The sequence below is a fragment of the Myotis yumanensis genome, unplaced genomic scaffold, assembly GCF_028538775.1.
Source record: "Myotis yumanensis isolate MYYU_CA2020_CCGP unplaced genomic scaffold, mMyoYum1.0.hap1 SCAF_2, whole genome shotgun sequence".
Lineage (NCBI taxonomy): Eukaryota > Metazoa > Chordata > Mammalia > Chiroptera > Vespertilionidae > Myotis > Myotis yumanensis.
Window position 1 is genome coordinate 76,876,019 of NW_027223753.1, and position 22,398 is coordinate 76,898,416.

The following is a 22,398-nucleotide window of genomic DNA, read 5'->3' on the forward strand; positions in this document are numbered from 1 at the left end:
TGAGCCTGTGTAGCCTAGTTAATTTACAAACGTCTCTGTGTGTGTGTGTGTGTGTGTGTGTGTGTGTTGAAATTGTCATCTGGTGGTGGTGGCCTCCTTTAAAATCTCCAAGGGGACAAGGAGCGGTGATAGGAACTGCTTTTGCTCCATGACAGGGGACATGGGTTGAGAAATTCTGGCCTGGCCATTTGCAGTTTTGGGCAGTTTGTTGGTGATGAAACTCAAGACAGAGGGGAGTCTGGGTGCTGGGGCGATGGCTAGCACCAAGGGGTTCTCCTTGGGCTCCAGCCACCGGCATATTAACCCTTTGCAGTAGGGACTGCGAGGGAGAAAGCTCCAAAGGAAAGCGCAGGAAATCTTAGCTGGCGCTAGGACAGGCAGGAGCGGGGGTGAGTGTGTAAATAGGGTGGGGTAGAAAGGCGCCCGCCCGGGTGATCCGGGTGGAGGTCCTGTCGTGTGGCGGGGAGACGACGGGACGGCGAGCTGCGGGGAGGAGGAGAGGCGCCTCCAGCCCCCTGGGCCGCGCGCCACCAGCCCGCCCGCTGGCATCACTTTTCCACTCCCGGCGGCCTGGGTCGGGGCTGGGCTGGGCGGGCCAGGCGGCGCTGGGGGCCGGACTCCTAGTCCCCACTTTTCCTGCTCCCTCCCTCCTCCTGGGCTGTCCCAGCCGCCCGGCCAATGGGCGCCGAGAGGAGGGAGCGGGAAGCGGCGCGCTCGGCACAGCCCTCCCACGGCGCCCTGGCCGCAGCGCCCACACTAAGTTTGCGCCCCGGGAGTGGGAGTCCCTCGGCCTTGCCGCTAGGTCCCTGGGAGGGAGTCGGTCGCTAGTCGCTCGGGACAGCCACCGACGAGCGCACGGGCGGGAGGACGCGGAGTAGCGGGTAGCGTGCCGGGGTCGGGGCAGCCGCCTCCCGAAGATGCGGGATGGCAGCCCAGCCGCCGTCCAGCCTCTCCTACCGCACCACGGGCTCCACCTGCCTGCACCCGCTTAGCCAGCTCCTGGGCATCCCGCTGGACCAGGTGAGTGCGGCGCGGGGCGCAGACCCCTCCCCAGCCAGTGCGGGCGTGGAGCCTGCGGGGCAAATATTAGCCCCCTCGGGCCCCGCCCCCATAGCAGATTTTCCAGCTGAACTGGACAGGTGGGCAGTGTTTTGAGTTTGTTTTCCAACTTAAGTGTGAAAAAAACATATACCCCGCACGACAGGTTCGAAATAACCTTTTTCTTTTTAAATTTAAAGTTTTGGGTTGCTCCGTTTTCTGGTACCAGGTTCTAAAGTCTTCTGAGAGCTGAATCAGCTGCTTCTTCCATCAGCGGAGTCAAGTCATTATTTTGGATGTAAGAGGACCCTCCATAAAAATACACATGATTAATTGAGAGGCTATAGCCCACAGCTTTTGAATGAGAGACCTGGGTTTTAAACTTCAGCAGTGAGACTTGTTAAATCGGGATGACTATTATTTTGTACCACGTGTGATGTCCATGGAGAGGGAGGAGGGACACAGCCCTGGTTTCCCCAGGCTAAGGGTCCAGGCTCCCCAGTAGGACAGGTGAGTGGAAGAAGAGCGGCGCTGTTGAAGTTACCTGGACTGTCCCGCATTGTCTGCTACCAATTAAAATTGAAAATGGCAATAAAGAACAGCAATTCCTGGTGAGAAATCTTCCTGGGGGTTGAGACTGCCTTACTCATTTTCAGGTCTGCCTTAGGTGCCGCAGGCTGGATGCACCGTGGATTTAGAATTGAGTCAACAACGTGTGTTGATTTACAAGGAATCGGGTGGGGCTGCTGGAGGAGGGCCCCTTGCACTCCTGCCTGTTCTGTTTCATGCTGAGTTTTGGCCCAGGTTTCTTCCTCTGCCTTTCACTTGTGATCTTTTTTTGCTTCAACCAAGAGCACACCTGCTGCCCTTTCTACTCACATTCTTTGAGCAAGGAGGAAGTGAGAGCCAGTAGCCTTACTCAGATACTCTATGGAGCCGCCCCTCCACAGGGTTCCCTCTGGGGATCTGATTCAGAACCCACCTGATCTCACCGGTGCCTTCTAATCAGTTGCAAAATCCAGTGAGTTAAGATCTGGGGAGAGGTATCGAATCCTAACTCCTGCTTTTGTAAGTTACTCTTCCCTGTGTAGTGAGGGTGGGAGAGACCCAGGGACATAGGGAGAGGCAGAAATAACAGCAGTCTTTGGCCCTGAAATGATTGTAACCCATAGCTAAATCCTTAAGGGGAGTTCATTTTGTACTTGCTCCCCACGCCCCTTCAGAATTTATTTTATTTACTTCTTATTTTTAGTATATTTTTGTATTTTCTAAAGTTTTACATATGTTTCCTTCCCCCCTCCATTGACCCCCCCACCCTGTCCACCCCCAAGGGCAAGCCCCCAGTGCCCCAGTGTCTGTGTCCATTGGTTATGCTAATATGCATGCATACAGGTCAGAATTTATTTTTATTTATTTTTTTCCTTTATTGATTAAGATATTACAGATGTGTCCTTATCCCCCCAATGTCCCCTCATCCCCCCCCCAATCCGCCCTCACCCCCTGTTGTCCACATCCATCGCTTATACTTATATGCATGCATACTAGTCCTTTGGTTATTTCTCCCTCTCACCCCCACCCTCCCCTACCTTCCCTCTGAGTTTTGAACATCTGATCGATGCTTCTCTGTCTCTACATCTGTTTTTGTTCATCGGTTTATGTTGTTCATTGTAATCCACAAATGAGTGAGAGCATGTGATATTTATCTTTCTCTGACTGACTTATTTCACTTAGCATAATGCTCTCCAGCTCCATCCATGCTATTGCAAATGGTAGGAGTTCCTGTTTTAAGCTACTCTGCACAGCTAGAGAGAGGAATCCAGCCAGGCCTATGTACGAATAGAGATACACTGAATAGAGATACACTTAACGGAACCTAGCGAGAGGTGCTAGTATGATGTTATTAAATGCTTTTTAACTGCACCCACCCCCCTCTCCAAATATCCTGGGTCTCTGTCATAAGAACCCTATTTTTAGTTTATAAAAAAGAATAAAAGAGCCTTATGATGTTTAAGGATTTCTGGGGTGAACAGAAAGAAGGGTGTGGGCGATGGGCAAGGAGGGAACACCTGTGAACTCTTCCATCTTAGGACAGCCCTCCACCCTCCAGCATACTCACATCTGAATGACTCTTGGTGGAAGAAGTACTTGTAGGGCAATGCCCCAACTAGCTCATTTTAGACCCAGGGAGAAATCCCAAACCATGAATAACGTGATTTGAGGCTGTAAGGCAGCTTGAGAGTGTTTCTCCCTCCCACTTTCAAGAGCTTTTTAAGATCTTAGATGTCGGACTGGCCAGGGTGTAATTCCTGCTCTTCCAGCAGACTTCCTGTGTGACCACAGCTGGCACTCTACCCTTTCAGAGTCTCAGCATCCTCATGTGTGAAATGGGAGGTGGCATTAAGACCTACATTTTGCAGTTGAGACATTTTATGTAGATATAAACTTTTTATATAGATATAAAAGTCAGGAAGGTCCTCGTGTCAATCACAGTCCTGGCAGGAAACAAAATTCAACTCAGTGGGCTGCAATGAAGAAACTTTAATGAACTACTTAGAGGGGTGTGGGCAGGATTAAGGGAACTGGCAGATGATGTTCAGGTACCAAGACCTGGGAGCTGAAGGGGAAAGTGAAGGAAGTTTGAATGAAAAAACTCTTCTATTATCTTTTTTGGTTCTTCCATTTTCCTTATTAATTTGCTGCTGCCCAGTGAGAGCTGCACCTGCCAGGATGGGGTGGGGGGAGCAGCGAGAGAGAACCTCAGCCCTCTCAGCCCTCCACCCCACAGTCCTTTCATTTATTGCCAGTGCTCTTCAGTGGTCAGACCCCACCCAAAGGTGGCTGACCTGGGTCTGCAGGGGCTCCTCCCAGGGCACAGAATGGGGCAGAAAAAGGGAGAGCCAGATCTGGAGGGCAATCCAAGAACACAGTCCTTGATAAATGTTTGCTCCTGTTGCTTTGAAGAGTGACTTTTTTAAAAAGTATATGTTTTTTTGATTTCAGAGAGGAAGGGAGAGGGAGAGAGAGATAGAAGCACCAATGATGAGAGAGAATCATTGATTGGCTACCTCCTGCATGCCCCACACTGAGGATAGAGCCCACAACCTGGGCATGTGCCCTGACTGGAATCGAACCGTGACCTCCTGGTTCATAGGTTGACACTCAACCCAGAGCCATGCTGGTTGGTTGAGAGTGACTCTTTATTGGCCTGTGATATGCTAAAAATGATAAGACTTATACCTCAAGTTACCCAAATTGTTCTTCATATGCCCCTTAAAGACACTGAATGTGTCTTCCCCAATGACTGTCTTAGCATTTCACATACATTCATCATTTCTGAATTGAATGAACTTCTGAGAACTTCTTGGCTTCTGGGTGTTCCTTTGTCAAGTAGTTTCTTTTTACTTTTTGCAAAAACTGAAATATCTGTTTACCATTCTAGTATGTGAGTGAAAACCTGTTTTACTATCTTTTTCTGATTCTTCCGTTTACCTGTTCTGTTAACTTCTGGGGGAAGCCTGTGTTCACTTGTGACCATACTGAGGAAAAAAATCTGTGGTTTTAGTTCCCAGGGACTTTAATTAGTCTGATATCCCCTTAAAATGTGAAATGTAAAATCACAGCACTTCAGATCGAGCACAGGAAATGGGTGATGATGTAGGGACCTCCACAGGTACCTCAGGACGAGCTTGTGGAAAGTTGCATTTCTCAATAGTGAGTCCCTGTCTGTCCAGCAAATATGGAGCTCTGGCCATTAGTAGGATTTTTCAGATAGAAACCTTCCCCTACCCAAGATAAGTCAGGTAACAGCTTTTCTTTCCCATTTCAGGGGACTTGAGGAGGGGAGGAGGAGTGTTTTGTTTTACTTCTTGTTCGAATCATCTGCTCAAGTCCTGTCCACTTTGTTTTGGTTGCGGGGTGTGACATGACCTGACTTTGACCAAAGCCTTCTAAGTCTTCAAGATGGACTCAGCTACCAGATGGACGCGATATGGACATTGTTAATTTGTATGGTGCATGGTCATGTCCTAGGAGCTGTGAAAGCTGAGAAGCTGTCTCCTCATTTTAAGGAATTTCCACTTTGGTGGGTGGGGGTAACTCCCCGTGCCAAGGCTGTTTTTACTGACTGGCACTCCCACATGTTGTGTTTGCATAAAGTATCAATTCAGTGTTAAATTAGGATTATTTGGGTTTGTTTGTTTACTCCTTCCTTCCTTCCTCCTTCTTTCCTCCTTCCCTTCCTTCCTTCTTTCCTTCCTTTCTTCTTTCCTTCCTTCCCAATTTAATCAGCAGAAAAAGGAACAAGGGGAAAATAGAACAGGAAATGATATTGAGATCAAAGCAGCAAAGGTTTAGGACTATCAACGTAAGCTGGGTGTTACAGTTCAAAAGGCTGGATGAAGGAAGACCAGCTCTGAAAACCTGGTGCTCTGGACTGAGGGTGATACCAGCAGGTAGTTGATAATTTCAGGAATGGGGTAGAGGGTAGGGCTGTGACCACAAGGTTTCTTTACCTGCCTGCAATTTCTAATCACCCACTTGGTTCCCTTGCTCATTATTGGAAAGCCCAGCCTTCACTTCTTATCTATGGTTTGCCCTTCCTTAAAAGCTCAGCTCACATTCCACGGTCATTATTAAATCAATTAAATATTTATTTAACGCTATTAGTGCCAGGTACCTGGCCAGGTTGTAGAACCCAAAGATGAAAAAAGTCAAGATTTTCCCTGTCTGGGAGGAGTTGATATAACAGAGGAGACAAAGGACCCATAGGAGTATACAAGCATGGTGTGCTCACAGGCCTGTGAGTTGCCCATGGAGGTTTTGGTTGCTGAGATGGAGGTTTGTAGATGGAGGTTTGTAGATGGAGCCCTGGTGGAACAGAGAAGGGAAAGCCCTAGGTCACATAGGACACCTGAAGAACTTACTGTTTACCTTTGACATTTAGTAAATGTGACCTGATATTGTTAGTTATCTTGCTGCATTTATATGCTGAATTTCAAACTAATTTAAAGTCTCTTGGAGGTGGAGGTTTTATCCCTTCTTGTATTCCAAGGAAATAATAGGTGCCCAATAAATGTTTATCATTAGTAGCGATATATGCCAATGCTGCTGATGTCTATTATGAAACTTCATTCTGTAGAGCCTTGTGTTTAAAGTGGACAGGAGATTGGCCTTTGTGGGAGGAAGGGTCCTGCACCTAACTTCTCCCCTCCATCCCCCAATGACACTGCCTCTAGGCTGTACCCGTGGGGTTCTGACTTCACCCAGGGCTCTCTGTTCGCCCTAGCTCAGGATGTGTATGGCAGGCACAGAAATCACTCTGGCAGAGAGCCACTTTATTGTTCTTTTCTGGCCTCAGTAGTTCCTGCAGAGTCAGATCTCCTCTTCCCTCTTAATTTCCCCTTCACTGTTTGATAATGAAAATGATTAGCTTACAGGAGAGGAAAATACAGTGGGGCCTTGACTTACGAGTGTCCCGACTAACGAGTTTTTTGAGGTACCAGCTGTCTCTCTGCCGATTTTTTTACATTGAGTTGATAGAGTAATTTGAGTTAACGAGCTCCTTAACGAGCTCAGTCTCGGAACAAATTAAACTTGTAAGTCAAGGCCCCACTGTAATTCAGTTAAGGGACAAACAACATGTGTTAAGTTTCAACTGTGTTCCAGGAATTCCTGGAGCTGTGCTAGGCTGTGATGATTTGAATATGAATAAAATAGGGCCAATTCTCAAAAAACTCATTGTTGGGTCAGGGACACATACATCAACCAGTGTTGCTCCTGTGTGGTACCTGGACCACCACCACCAGCAGCAGCAGCCTGGAAACTTGTTAGAAATGTACATTCTCTGCCTGGTGCCCCCATCTGCTGCTCTGGGGACGGGCTCAGCCACAGGTGAGGTAATGAGCCCTCCAGTGGGTGCTGATGTGCCGGAAAGTTTGAGAGCCATTGCAGTAGACTGAGAAGTGGGATACAACTTGATCAAACACAGGTGAAAACCATGAGACATGGTCATCAAATATCATCTCTCAGGTGAGGAGGGGCAGCATTGGGTCTTGAAGGAAGAAGAAAAATTTGTGAGGCGGAGTGATGAGAAAGAACAGCACATGCAGAGGTATGGCGTGTGAAATGCGTGCTTCATTCAAGGAACTGTGAGCCCACTGAAGTGCATGGTGGGCTGCAGTTGTGTGGAGTGCAGGACTCTCGGAGGGAGAGGTAAGCAGGAGTCACCTCACTAGGAAGCTGAAATGCTGCAGACCACGGGTCGCCAAACTTGCTATAAAGGCTAGACAGTAAATATTTTTGGCTTTGCAGGCCATACAGTCTTCATCACAATGACTCAACTCTGCCATGATAGCATGAAAGCAGCCATAGGTAAGGTGTAAATAATTGGGCGTGGCTGTGTTCTCAGGAAACTATGTATGAACCCTGGAATTTGAATTTCATATAATTTTCAGGTGTTGTGGAATTTTCTTCATTCGTTTTATTTTAACCGTTTAAAAAATGTAAAACACAATTTTTGTATGCAGGCCACACAAAAACAGGCAGCAGGCTGGATTTGGCCCAAGGGCCAGTTTGCAGACCCTGCTGTAGACTAACTTTTGTTTACGAAATTTCATGTATGGACTATCGTTCATCAGAATCTCTTGCCATGTGTGTGTTTGGGATCAGTTCCAGGCCTAATGAGTCTGAATATCAGGGTGGAGGGGCTCCCCAGTGAGCCTCTGAAGTTTAGAGCCGCTGCTACCAGTTTTGAGGATGAGTGAAGATGTAAAGTGATCTTTATGGGCGGGTGGAGAAAGAACTGACCAGAGGCAATTTATGGGTGGCTGCAGGGTCATCAACCTACTGAAAATTCTAGATTTTTAGAGGCATGGATTTGTGTCAATATGTGACTTTTCTCGTTCAGCAGCTCCTTTCAGGAGCAGAAGTAAAACAGGTAGTTGGCGATTTCCAGAGAAGGTTGTTGGAAAGCTAAGGAGTAAGGGTGTTGAAAGATGCTGACAAGTAGTTGGAAGTGATGCAAGTGACAAGAGAAACATCCAGAGATGGAGGAACTTGGAGGAGCAGGTGCAGCAGAAGTGAGAGAGCTGGGGGCTGGGATGTTGCAGTTGAAGATTCTCAGTGAAGCTTTTCTGGGCGATGATGAAAGTCAGGGTGTGGATGTGGGACCTGGGGTACAAGTCAGTTTGGTTTTAGTCAAGGAACTGGGGGTTGGACGGATTGTTCTCTTAAACAGTGAAGCTTCCAAGTTGAATTCGGGGATGTGAGGAGAAAAAAATGTAGGACCCCAGCTCCCCAGGATGGTGCAGGTTGATGGATTCTACCGTGTAAGGACCCGAGAGGGTATGGCTTGCTCTGCTACCAGGCACTCAGCCTGCAGCTCATTTAACGTAAGGAGTCTGGGTGGGATCTGAGGGGAAGAAAGGTCTTGTATAAGGATGATGGAAGAAAAATGGTCCAAAGCAGCAATGAAGAACCTGGAAAAGCAGTGATTTTCTTCTTTCTACTTACCCCACTCACTTCCTCTACCCCCGCATTGTAGTGGTAAAATGAGAAAGAAAATGCTTTGAGGCAAACAGTTCTCTTGCAAGGCTGAGAGTGGAAGGAGAGAGCTGGGAAGACTGAAGTTTTGGATGGAGCAGAGGGAGGGCGAAGAGCAGGTCAGCAGTGGGAAGCAGGGAAGAGGAGCCATCACGGAGGAGGGAGGAGGAGGAAGTCAGGAGCAGCACATGGCAGAAAGTTGAGAAGTGGAACTTGCTTGCTGGGCATGAGGGTGTGCATGAGTGGGAGGTTCTAGGCAGGTAGGGCCCCAGAGATCTGATAAGACTAGTGACTAACCCTGAGCATTTTCGTCTTTCCTGGGGCCACACAAAAGTGTGGTGGGAGGTTCCTTGTGGTTCTAAAGAGGTTGCTGTTTCAAGGTTGAGGGACATCAAAGGGTTAGGTATGTTCAGGGCAATACTGTTAGGTATAAACACCCAATTCCACAGACTTAAGAGGACAGGGCTGGTGGAGTTGGGGATCACCCATTAGTTAGCTCTGCACACAAAACTGAAGGTGAGCAGTCTCCATTCTAGGGGATTCTGGGTGGGTCCAGCCTGGCTGATGTGACAGTCTGGTAGCTTCATGTGACAGTAATTGGGCCGAGAGAGTGGAGGTGTGACCACTTACTTCCTGGCATTTCAAGGAGAGGCCTCTGGGTCCTGGAGCTTAGCCTTCCCGTTGTAGAATAAGAGCTGCTCTTCAAACTTGGCCTTAGTTTCCCATCTGGCTTAATGATGCCAGAACTTCTGTACTGAATGCTTATGCTGCTAACTGCTCTGCATATGTTATCTATCTCATCCATAGTCATGTGCCATATACCAACTTTTCGGTCAATGACTGTGGTCCCATCCTATATAATAAAAGTATAATATGCTAAGTGTCTGACCACTCGACCAGTTGCTGTGATGCACACTAACCACCAAGATGCAGATACTCCTACTGGTAGGTTAGATTGCTGATGGGGTCCAGCCAATCAGGACTGGGTGAGAGGGCCGGACATGCTCTAGGCCCGATCGCCTGCCAGGCTGAGGTACCCCACCCGTGCACAAATTTGTGCACTGGGCCTCTAGTAAGATTATAATGAAGCTGGAAAATTCCTTTGGGCTAATGACTTTGTAGCCATTGTGACTTCAGAGTGTAGTGCATTCCTCAAGGGTTTGTGGTGATGCTGGTGTAAACAAGCCTGCACTACCGGTTGGATGCAGGTATAGTGCGTATGAGTAGGTACAGTGCGTACTACTTGATCATGATATAAACAACTGTTACTGGTTTATGTATTTATGACACTATACTTTTTATCGTTAGTTTAAAGTGAACTCTTTTTACTTGTAAAAAAGAAGTTTGCTGTAGCACAGTGTGCTTCATCCATCTCATGTTTATCGCATCTCTTGATTGCATCATTTTTCTTGCACTTGATTTAATCTCGTGTTGTTTTGCACCATAACATGCGGTACAGGTTTATAGCCTAGGAGCAATAGACTGTACCATGTAGGCTGAGTGTGTAGTAGGCTATACCGTCCATGCTTGTGTAAGTGCACTCTGTGGTGTGAACACAATGACAACATCACCTAACGACGCGTTTCCCAGAATGGAGCCCTGTCGGTAAGCGGCACCGGGCTGTATTAGCTTATCGAGCACCATATGCCAAACATTGGGCTAGAACGGGATACAGAGATTAGTGAGGATCCGAGCCTTCTGGGAGACAGACCTGTGAACACTTGTTACTACTGTTTTACCTGTAAACTTGGTAATATATGTACTTGATGCTCCAGGGCAGTGGTTCTCAACCTTCTGGCCCTTTAAATACAGTTTCTCATGTTGTGACCCAACCATAAAATTATTTTTGTTGCTATTTCATAACTGTAATGTTGCTACTCTTATGAATCGTAATGTAAATATCTGATATGTAGGATGGTCTTAGGCGACCCCTGTGAAAGTGTTGTTCGACTGCCAAAGGGGTCGCAACCCACAGGTTGAGAACCGCTGCTCTAGGGGCATCTGTGAGGCATAAGCAGGGGACCTGTGCCCATGCCATTGTCCAAGGACATGGCCTCTGCTCCAATGGGCTTGTCCTGAGAGGGTGCCAGGAAGACTTCCTGGGAGCTGCTGCTTTTAAAGGAGAAGGAGAAGGTGGTTGGGTGATGGCGGGTGAGACAGGCAGAATATTCTAGGAAGAAAGCTGTTTGAACAAAGACACTGAGCCTGGAGAAAAGATGAACGTTCTTTGTGGGTAGTGAATCTTAGTCATCTTGGCATGTTTGGTACAAGGTAGGAACTAAATTAATGTTTGTTGGATTGAAATAGGATTTTATTTACATTTTTCCCTTGGCATGAATGACTACGTTAAGAAAACATTGGGAGCCAGTTCCTTTTACCAACTGGTTTGGCCTGTTCACTATTTGGAACCTACATTTCAGATTGAATGGTCCTAATTTCCAATTTGAAAGTTAAATCACGGCCCAATTTCTGATAGTTAAATGTTAATCTTGGGCTGTTTTAAGTCCTAAGTACTCCATTCCCATTTTCATTCTGTGGAGTTGATGTATGTATCACAGGCAATGACATGTGCAGATATTCGTATCATTTTTTGGACGAACCATCTCAGGTTCGTGTGAACAACATGTGGACATTTCCTTGAGCAGCTGAAAGTCAAGTCACGTGGTGCCATCTACTCAAGTGCTCCTGGGATTGTGCAGCATGGCCTCAGAACTCCACTAATAAAAGTTCGTGAAGAGATTACATCTAAGGAGATACAATCTGGAAATGTCTTTTGTAGCAGCAGAAACCAGGATGTGTAATTTAATAACAGTGTTTGGTTGTGTGCTTTTCAGAAGCTTTCTATTTTAAGCAAGCCTTTCAGTAAACAAGAAAAAGGGAAAACTTGCTGCATTCTTATTAATGACAGTTTCTTGTGGTTTTGCCAGGACAGCACAAGGGAGGAGAGTAATAAGTGAGAAAAGTAACTTCAAGTAATTTATTCTGGTTAAACACATGCTTTCCTAAAAGACCACTGTCCCTTTGGGCCGGAGAAACATTACTACCTGCCACAGATGAACTCATTAACCCATTTGTAATGTGTTTTTTAATTATCCCAAAACTGTGTACTTGGTAAATATTTACTGACTTCTTTGTAGTAATGTAACTCTGCTTATAACTTTTTAAAGTTATCAGTGGTTAATCTTTTATGCATTAGTAGTATCGATCTGATTTGCAGTAATGGTTTTGAACGTTCACAACAGCATTAACGTGGTTTTTTATTTTTTAATCCTCACCTGAAAATATGTGTTTTTAATTGGTTTTTTTAATTTAATTTTTTTTTTCTTTAGAGAGAGAAGAAAGGAGAGAGAGAGAAACATGGATCAGCTGCCTCCTATATGCACCCTGACCAGGAGTTGAACCCACAACCTTTTGGTGCACAGGACGACACTCCAATCAACTGAGCCACCCAGGCAATGCACAGTGGTTTTAAGTGTTAAATTAAGATATGTCTGGGCTGATAGAGCTGGGGATTTCCCAACCATCATACTATTAAAATATTCCATTCTCAGGTTTATTTATCAAAATAACAATACGAGCTCAGGTTCTAGTCTAGGTTGAAAAAGAGCAGGGGTACATTTGAAAAGGTTCTACTCAGGTGGTTCTAAATTCTTATTTCAAACAAGTAATGAAAATAAAAAAGACTGGTTTGTTCCCTTACCTTCATACCTCTCCCTTCTGTCTCATTCATCATTCTGTATCTCCAGTTTGAAACAAAGGTATACAGCAAAAGGTTGCTAAGGCTTACAGGAAGTTGCTAAATTCAAAAGTCATTTTGTGAAATTTCATGAAGTGGTTTAACTGTGAGTGTCACTGGGGTGAGACATCTTTAGTCCCAACCCCTCGTCCCACATCACGGTTTTGCTCTGTTTTTGTTTTAATATTCATATTACATATTTATTTATCTATTTTAACTTAAAAATTAAAAAAAAAACCTAAGTATTTTTTTGCTTTTATTTTGTATAAATACAGTTTAAAAATTAGTTTTCTGAGTAGGTAGCTTATGTATCAAAATCAAGGCAGAAAGGGGCTATAATGCAAGGCCAGTGTCCCCCCCACACCCATCTTTTCCGCTGCCCAGATCCCCTCCCATGGAAGCCAGGGCCACCTTTCAGAGCCAGGCGGTGCACGCGTGCACATGGAATTTTTTTGACTGTTTCTGGCACAAGTGCTTCCACTCCTTGTCTCTCTCTCTCTCTCTCTCTCTCTCTCTCTCTCTCTCTATCTTTTTTTTTTTTTTTAAATAACAGTGTCTCTTAGGGGTTGATCCATATCTGCAAACACAGAGCTCTTGTGACACTTGACTTCCTTTCTGCCTTTTCAGAGAGTTCTGTTTCTGTGCTTCCAGCAATAGCCTTGTCCTTAATTAAGCTGAGGCTGGAGGTGCTGCTGGTGGTGGGGGCGTTGGGGGCGAGGCTGATGTGCCCAGGATTTGGAGAGCAGTGGGGGCCACTTACCAGGGCACACATGGTGGGGGGGGACACTGAGCTGGGGGAGGCAGAGATTGGTGTTTGTTCCCAGTTTTGCCTAAGTACACTTTGGACTTAGGCAGGAGGACATGGCAGATTCCCCCATCCCCTCTGTCTCAGGTAAAAATGTCTCTGCCTCTCACTAGCAAGGTCTCCAGAATTCTTAGCACTGTATTCCCGTAGGCTGGAAATGATACTCTTCCTGACCTATTTAGCTCTTAAATTCTGTGATTCCAAGACCTTCAACAAAGCCACGAAGGGCTGATTTAGATAGAGAAACACTTTTTGAGGGTAAAGCCCACAAACCAAGACTTTATTTCCCACTTTTCAGTGGATGAAGCTAACATAGCTAAAAGGATTGTTCCTGTATATTTTACTTTCTTATTTCTTCCAATGAAGCAGAATGCATTTTGGTACATGTTGGCTGAAGTGAATTGACCTTGAAAGCTCTGGAATCTTCTCTCTCTCTCTAATTATTCACAGTATTACAGATATCTCCCATTTCCTCCCTTTTTGTCCTCCTCCAACCAACCCCACCCCACCCCACCCCACCCCAGCCTTCCCCATACTACTGTCTGTTTTCATGGGTTATGCATATATGTTCTTTGGTTAATCTCTTCCTGTACCCTCTCCCCCCTTCTGAGATCTGTCAGTCTGTTCCATACCTCTGGATTTATTTTGTTCATCAGTTTATTTTGTTCATTAGATTTCACATATATAAGTGAGATCATGTGATATTTGTCTTTCTCTAGCTGGCTTATTTTGCTTAGCATAATAGTCTGAAAGGGTTAAGAGCTCCTTTTTTACAGCTGCATAGTATTCCATTGTGTAAATGTACCACAGCTTTTTTATCCACTCATCTATTGATGGGCACTTGGGCTGTTTCTATAACTTAGCTATTGTAAATAATGTTGCTATGAATATAGCCATGCATATTCTTTGTGATTGGTGTTAAGGGATTCTTAGGATCCCCAGAAGTGGCATTGCTGGGTCAAACAGCAGTTCCATTTTTAATTTTTTGAGGACACTCTTTAGTGTCTTCCACAGAGACTACACCAGTCTGCATTCCTACCAGCAATGCACCAGGCTTCCCTTTTCTCCACATCCTTGCCAGCACTTGTTTGTTGATTTGTTGATGGTAGCCAGTCTGGCAGGTGTGAAGTCATACCTCCTTATAGTTTTAATTTGCATCTCTCTGATGATTAGTGATGGTGAGCATTTTTTTCATATGTCTCTTGGCCATCTGTATGCCTTCTTTGGAGAAGAGTCTATTCAGGTCCTTTGCCCATTTTTCAATTGAATTCTTTGTCTTCCTGGTGTTGAGTTGTATGAGTTCCCTGTATATTTTGGAAATTAACCTCTTATCAGATGTATCATTGGCAAATATGCTTTCCAATATAGTAGGTTCCCTTTTCACTTTTTTTTTTTTTTCCTGTGCAGAAGCTTTTTAGTTTGAGGAACAAAGTTGAAGGGAATCACAATATCTGATATCCACTATACTACAAAGCCATTGTAATTGAAGCAGCCTGGCACTGGCACAAGAACATGCGTATAGACCGGTGGTCGGCAAACTCATTAGTCATCAGAGCCAAATATCAACAGTACAACGATTGAAATTTCTTTTGAGAGCCAAATTTTTTAAACTTAAACTATATAGGTAGGTACATTCAACTTTAAATTCATGGTTTTCATCTTCCGTTTTTTTTTTGCTTCTTCTTTGTAGCCATCTCAAACAGGGCACCTAAAAAAATGTTTCATTTTATAATAATAAAGCCACCAACACAAAAGAATTACAATTCTTAAATTGATGACAAAAATACCTGTAGGATTTGCAGCTGGTTGGAAAAATACAGGTAACTTTATGCTTCGAGTAGGTACTTTCGTCACCCACTCGCGATTTGCGGATGCGACTAGCACTAACCACTGCACAATGAGACTGCTGGCTGACTGGCTCACTCAACTCTCACGCACCTCCCCTGCGTATCCCGAGGCCCGCCTGTGCCGTGTCTCCCGTAGCCCGACCGACCGACACCTCCCACTTCTTCTAACGCCACTTCTTCAAAATAGACTTGCCCAGGCCGAAAACCGACTTCTGCGCATGGGCCACAAAGTTTCAATCACGCCCGCATGTGGTATTTTGTGGAAGAGCCACACTCAGGGGCCAAAGAGCCGCATGTGGCTCGTGAGCCGCAGTTTGCCGACCACTGGTATAGACCAATGGAGGCACCAGAAATCGACCCATACCAACATGGTCAATTAATATTTGACAAAGGAGGCAAGAGTATACAATGGAGTAAAGATAATCTCTTCCATAAATGGTGTTGGGAAAATTAGGTACATGAAAAAGAATGAAACTAGACCACCAATTTCCACCCTACACAAGAATAAACTCAAAATGGATAAGATACTTAAATGTAGGTCATGCAACTATAAAAATCCTAGAAGAAAACATAGGTAGTAAAATTTCAGATAATTTACACAGCAATATTTTCACTGATACATCACCTAGGGCAAGAGAAACAAAGGCAAAACTTAACAAATGGGTCTTCTCTCTTCTTTTACCTCCTTATTGGAGTAAAGTTGGAATGCCTTAAGGCCCTGGCTGGTGTAGTTGGTTGGTCATCATCCCATGCACTGAAAGGTTGCTGTTTGATTCTTGGTCAGGGCACATGCCTGGGTTTCAGGCTCGATTCCCCATGTGGGGGGTGGGGGGTGCAGGAGGCAGTTAATCGATGTTTCACTCTCACATGGATGTTTCTCTCTCCCTCTCCCTTCCTCTAACTCTAAAAATCAATTTAAAAATCTTAAAAAAGAAAAAGAATGCCTTAAGAATTTGTGTGCTTTACTCTGGAAGAAAGAGCATGTAGAGAAGAGCTTCTGTTTGTTGTGTGCCAGGGAAGTTGAACTGTTTTACTTCCTTCTCCAACAGACAATTGCCCGTTCTTCTCCAAACAATAAGTGTTAACTTACCTGCAGGCCATTTTACAAAAGGGAAGCAAATCAATATTTATATAAAATTAGATTCAGAGAGAAATTTTATGCAAATGTGGAGGGAAAGACAAAAAGATTTTTTTTTTTTTAACGTAGGAGGCCTGGAGATGGAGTTTACCAAAAGACCATCTTACATTCATTTTTGTAATCTCAGCTGTATTGCGTTAACTTGTACCTCAGTTTTATAGTTAGTTTTACTGAGTTTCCAAACTTCCAAAGTTGACTTATGTGTAATTTATCTTCATACTGAGGTATTTAGAATGTCTTTTTACATGTCTTTATCTGAATGCCAGTTCTGTTATCTTAGTTTAAAGAAGGGCAAAATGTAGTAAAACTAAACGAAGCCATTTTGTCAAGACTTAGGGTGGGGCGCTGTTTCATCATATGTGATGAATTGTGACTGTCCATCTTAGTTAATTGAATTTGCAGAGAGACTTTGAAGGCAGGTAGCGGGCTATAAAATGACTTAGAAATTGACCACTTACGAGGTTTTTTTTAATAAGAGCTGGAAAGTCATTTCTTGTGTACTTGGCAACCCTCAAACATTTATTAGCGTAATATGTATCTAGATTTGGTTCTCTGTTGCCAGTTTCTTGAAAAATTGGAGGAGTTAAAAAAGAAAAAGAAAAGTTGTTATAAGCTAGAGCAGTGATGGCGAACCTTTTGAGCTCGGCGTGTCAGCATTTTGAAAAACCCTATCTTAACTCTGGTGCCGTGTCACATATAGAAATTTTTTGATATTTGCAAACATAGTAAAACAAAGACTTATATTTTTGATATTTATTTTATATATTTAAATGCCATTTAACAAAGAAAAATCAACCAAAAAAATGAGTTCGCATGTCACCTCTGACACGCGTGTCATAGGTTCGCCAAAACTGAGCTAGACTGAAGATTTCGAAACAAAAGAAGATGCACTTGATTAAAGAGTTAACTAAAGATGGCAAAAGCCACAGATCAGGGAGTGGCCATTAATGGGGACCTTAAAATGCTGATTATGTAACCATATATGGGGCACACCACTAATGCATGTCATTTCCTGAACAAGGCCTTGAACTTGATGGTCTTGGAGAGTTCCTCTGTTGTCTTATTTTGTAATTAACCCTCTTTCACTCAAGTGAAAATTCCAAGGGTCTCCCCACTATTTTCAGAAACAGCTTGTACATCTTTTAAAGACACCCTTTGCTTCATAATAGATGGATCACATTTGTTGAAAATTAAGAAAAAAACTTTTTTACTTTGGAATAATTTAGTAGAACAGTTGTAATGATAGTGCAAAGACTTTTTATACATGCCTCACTCCTTTTTCTCCAATGTTAACATTTTACATTGCCATGGTGCATTTGTCAAAACTGAAAAACTAACACTGATACATAACTATTAAATATCAGACTTTTTTAATTTCACCAATTTTTTCATTAATGTCCTCTTTCTATTCCAGGATCCTGTACCTTACAATTCACCTATCTAAAATGTGTAATTCAGTGCTTTTAGTATATTCACAAGGTGGTGTAACCATTGTCACAATCTAATTTTAGAATATTACCCCCCCCCCCCCCCCCCCCCCGCGCGCCGCCAAAAGAAACTGGTTATCATTAGCAATTTCTACTTCTTCCCAAATCTCACCTCCCTCCTTGTCCTCCTCCACCAGTCCCTGGCAACCACTAATCTTTCTCTCTCTATAAACTGGCCTGTTCTGGCTATTTCACATAAACGGAATCAAATAATGTGTATCTTTGTGATTGATTTCTTTTATTTTCAAGCGTGTTTAGTGATTTTTGGACTGGGTGCTCATGCTGTGTTGTACTTTATCTGTGGGAATATCTAGAGACCTGGATTTAAAGCACAAGCCTTTTGAGGGTTTGCGTTTCCTTCTGTCAGGGCACCTGGGGGCTCTCCCAACCAGGCTCGCTGACATGGCAATGTCTGCTTTGGATTTATTTATTTATTTATTTATTTATTTATTTATTTATCTATCTATCTATCTATCCATCCATCCATCCCTCCATCCCTCCATCCCTCCATCCCTCCATCATCCCTCCATCATCCCTCCATCATCCCTCCATCATCCCTCCATCCCTCCCTCCCCATACAGGGCCTGTGAACTCAGACCTCCAAACTCTTATTCTCAGGGGAGACATTGTACATGTTCTCTCTCTGCTCAGAGGCAAAACCCACATAAATACACATCCCACTGTCTTTGTGGAGAGGACTTTTTTCTCTAGTGAGGTGCTATCTTTCAGAAGTTTAGGAGGGTCCTGCCTTCAAGACATGTCTTAGTTTTATACAGTGTCTCTAATTTTTTTCACTTCCCCTTTCTCAGCCTGCTTTGGGTCTGGTGCCCAAGCTCTAGGTGACCTGAACGGGCATATGCCCCAGGGCAAGTGCCATCTCTCATTTCTGCTTTCTTGCATTTCTGGCTTCTAAGGAATTCTACTTTCCCACCACTTCAGCTGTGCATGGGAATAATAAAGCACATCAGTATGAACTCATGTTTAGCTTAATATAGATATAGATGGTTGCATGTAGGAATATTTATAAATGTATATGTATATTCAAGGGTTAGTATACACACACATATATTTCCTTGATCTGTCAGTGAAGAGTCTACAAGGAGTGACATTCCATTAGCTGTGAGCATACCTACACTTAGATCTTGGTTTCCAAGACCTTCATCCAGTAAAAGAAACCAGGGATCCTTAGAGATATGGCTGATTTTGGAACAGGGGCAGGAAATATACAGAATGAGGGCGCAGTATCTCATAGTGCCAGAAAGTAAAGAAGTACAAAAACAAAACAAAACCCATCTTGTTGAGAGTGTGTCAAGTGGACATAGGAACTGACAGAAATAGCTTCTAGTGGCCAAAGCTGGAACAATTTGAGCAATAAAATAAAGAAGTAGTAGATTATAAAAGTATAGATTAAAGAAATATAAATTATCAATCTATAATCTATAGGTTACAAAAGTATTAGAGTGTAAACAAGAGTATAAAATAAATATCCATGAGTTCATACTGAAATAAATGATTGAGTAAATAAACGGGGAAATAGACAAATCTACCTGCAGAATTCCAAATAATTCATGTAGATACTCTTCCCTCAAGGAGCAGAAATACTACTCTTCACTTCTTAAGTGTGGGCTGTGCATTGTGACTTCTTCCTAAAGAGATCAGTATGGAAAAGGTTTGGGGGAAGAGTATAGTGGAGGAACCTTACAAATATTACCTTGTCCACGTGATCAAGGTCAGCACCAGCAGTGATAATTATATAGATAGTACATTATCCTTAATACGACATGGGGAAAAGGATACTTTATTTCTGTGCTCTTTCTTCCCCAAACCATTAATTCCCGTCTAATTTTGAGAAAAACATTAGATCTCAATTGAGAGAGTCTACAAAATACCTGATGAGTACACCTCAAAACTGCCAAGGTCATCCAAAACAAGTCTGAGAAACTGTCATAACCATGAGGGGCCTAAAGCAGTGGTTCTCAACCTTCCTAATGCCGCGACCCTTTAATACAGTTCCTCATGTTGTGGTGACCCCCAACCATAAAATTATTTTCATTGCTACTTCATAACTATAATTTTGCTACTGTTGTGAATCATAATGTAAATATCTGATGTACAGGATGTATTTTCATTGTTACAAATTGAACATAATTAAAGCATAGTGATTAATCACAAAAACAATATGTAATTATATATGTGTTTTCCGATGGTCTTAGGCGACCCCTGTGAAAGGGTCGTTCGACCCCCAAAAGGGTCGTGACCCACAGGTTGAAAACCGCTGGCCTAAAGAGACATGACAACTAAATGTAATATGGTATCCTGGGACAGAAAAGGGCATTAGGTAAAACCTAAGGAAATCCAAATGAAGTATGGGCTTTAATTAATACTGCTATATCAACATTGGTTCATTAACTGTAACAAATGTACCATATATATATATATATATATATATATATATATATAAAGCCTAAGCAACTGAATGACCGAATGACTGGTCGACTGGTCGCTATGACACGCACTGACCACCAGGGGACTGGTGCTCAACGCACAGGATCAGGCTCCCTATTGTCTGGGTCGGACTTGCGGGGATCGGGCTCCCTCCTGTCTGGATCAGGCCTGTGAGGATCAGGCCAAAACCAGCTATCCGACTGGGGTAGCTGGGGGTCCTGAATTGCGAGAGGGTGCAGGCCAGGGCGAGGGGCCCCACCAGTGCACGAATTCGTGCACCGGGCCTCTAGTAAGATATAAGATGCTAATAGAGGAAACTGGTGGTGGTATGTATGGAAACTCTCTGTACTACCTTTGCAATTTTTCTGTAAATTTAAAAGTGTTCTAAAGAGTAAAGTTAATTTAAAAAGCTGATTTAAATTTTTTTAAAATCTATGATTACTTGTGCTGTATCTGTGAACATGGAGCTCACCATATGTCAGAAATAGAAGTTGAGACCAATATGTTTTTAGAGAATTTTCTAGTCAGAGGAATGGAAAGAAAAATGCAGTTACATGGGTATGTGTTTGTGCTTTAGATTGACCTGTTGCTTGAAAGTTAGATTTATTAAAATCTTTGCATGCTTCTAAGTCACATTTAGTAAAGATGTAAAGGACTTTTAGTTTACCCTGCATCCTCGGGCTCCTCACCAGGTAATTTTCATGAATGTATAGTTGTTTAATAAGATAAATATTTTTCTCCTGGTAATATCAAGCAACAGAACCACCAACAAACAAAACCTTCCATTTATTTACCATTACATGTGGAGATGTTTCCTCATTAAGTTTTGACCTTGGAGGTTGCTCTTTTGCCTCTCAGTTCTCCATTCAACAGAAACATGCTAAGTGCATATTGTTTAATCCATAGAATTCATGAAAAAGACTGTTCATAAGGAATGATGGAATACTAGCTGCATAAAAGTAGACCAGCTTTCAGACCCAGGCTGTGTAATTAACATCTGGGTTTCCTTCTGAGATCTGGCCTGTGAACTCACCTTGCTCTAAGATAGTGGGAAGAATGCTGGAATAGGACTGTAAAAAGTTGGGTTCTAGGGTTAGAGCCAGGATTTAGTAGATGTGAGACCTTGGACAAACTATTTAAACTTTCTGAACCTGATTCCTTATTTGTAAAATGAGCTAATAATTTCTACATTAATGGGTTGTTGTGAATATCAAATGAGGTGGGTGACCCATGGGGAAGGTTTTAGTAAACTCTGTAGTGAACATGTTGATGTTGTTTGCTGTTATTTCCCCATTGTCAGCCCATCACATTTTTGTAGCCAATAGGGACAAAGGCTTTGTTGTAATAGCACTGAACTTAAGAAATACACATTTCCTGTCTTCTAGGAGTGTACTTTCCAGTAGTCTAAGCTTACGCCATTGAAACTTCTTAGATTTAAATACGTTCTTGGGATTACCTTAAAGAATGGATAGGATGTCTGGGCAGTGAGGTGGGTGTGAGTGGTTTTGGAGGAGAAGTTGGGTTTTCAGTTTGTATCTGGTGAAGAGAAAGAAAATACTTGATTTAGACCAGTGGTTCTCAACCTTCTGGCCCTTTAAATACAGCTCCTCATGTTGTGACCCAACCATAAAATTATTTTCGTTGCTACTTCATAACTGTAATGTTGCTACTGTTATGAATCGTAATGTAAATATCTGATATGCAGGATGGTCTTAGGCGACTCCTGTGAAAGGGTCGTTCGACCGCCAAAGGGGTCGCGCCCCACAGGTTGAGAACCGCTGATTTAGAGGATGCTAGGGGATGAAAGGGTTTGGGGTACTTCAGGGCAGAAAAGGTGGGGCAGAAGAAGGCAGTGAGTAAAAACATGGACACAGATGGAAAGAAAACTTTATTTTGACTGTAGTGAAATGTGAGGGTGGAGATCTAGGCTGAAATGCAAGTAAGCTTAGTGCACCCAGGAAGTGTGAAAGAACCTTGCAAAGGAATGACTCTTATCAGGTAAACATTGTTTCTTATCACCTGAAATGTGATACTTGTTCCTTTGGGTGTGTTTATAGCCTCCAGAGTGGTTTTGCCTGTGGGGATATTAAAAAAAAAAAAATCAGCTGACTTCAGTAACAGTTTTTTACTTAGCCAGCTGAGTTTATATAAAATACATAACTTCTTTCTGTCTCTCTTCCAACAAAAAGGAAAATACAGCTTAATATGGGCCATAGCTGCTCCTATTTATTCTATCGTACGGCAATATTTCTACCTTCAACTTCTGGTCATAGTGCTAATCAAGCTATACATTAAAATTCCTACGATGAGTGCTTCCGATATACAGTGCTAAACATTCCATATAAATGATCTAAGTCACACAA

General features: G+C 43.3%; 1 protein-coding gene across 1 annotated transcript in view; it reads left to right on the top strand.

The window, feature by feature from the left end:
• The first annotated feature begins 783 nt into the window (after positions 1-783).
• Positions 784-22,398, top strand: part of MBOAT1 (membrane bound O-acyltransferase domain containing 1) — a 104,585-nt gene continuing 82,970 nt past the window's right edge. The window contains exon 1 of the mRNA XM_070403419.1: positions 784-1,020. Coding sequence (XP_070259520.1) covers positions 925-1,020 — 96 coding nt within the window. The 5' untranslated portion in view covers positions 784-924. The remainder of the gene's footprint in view (positions 1,021-22,398) is intronic.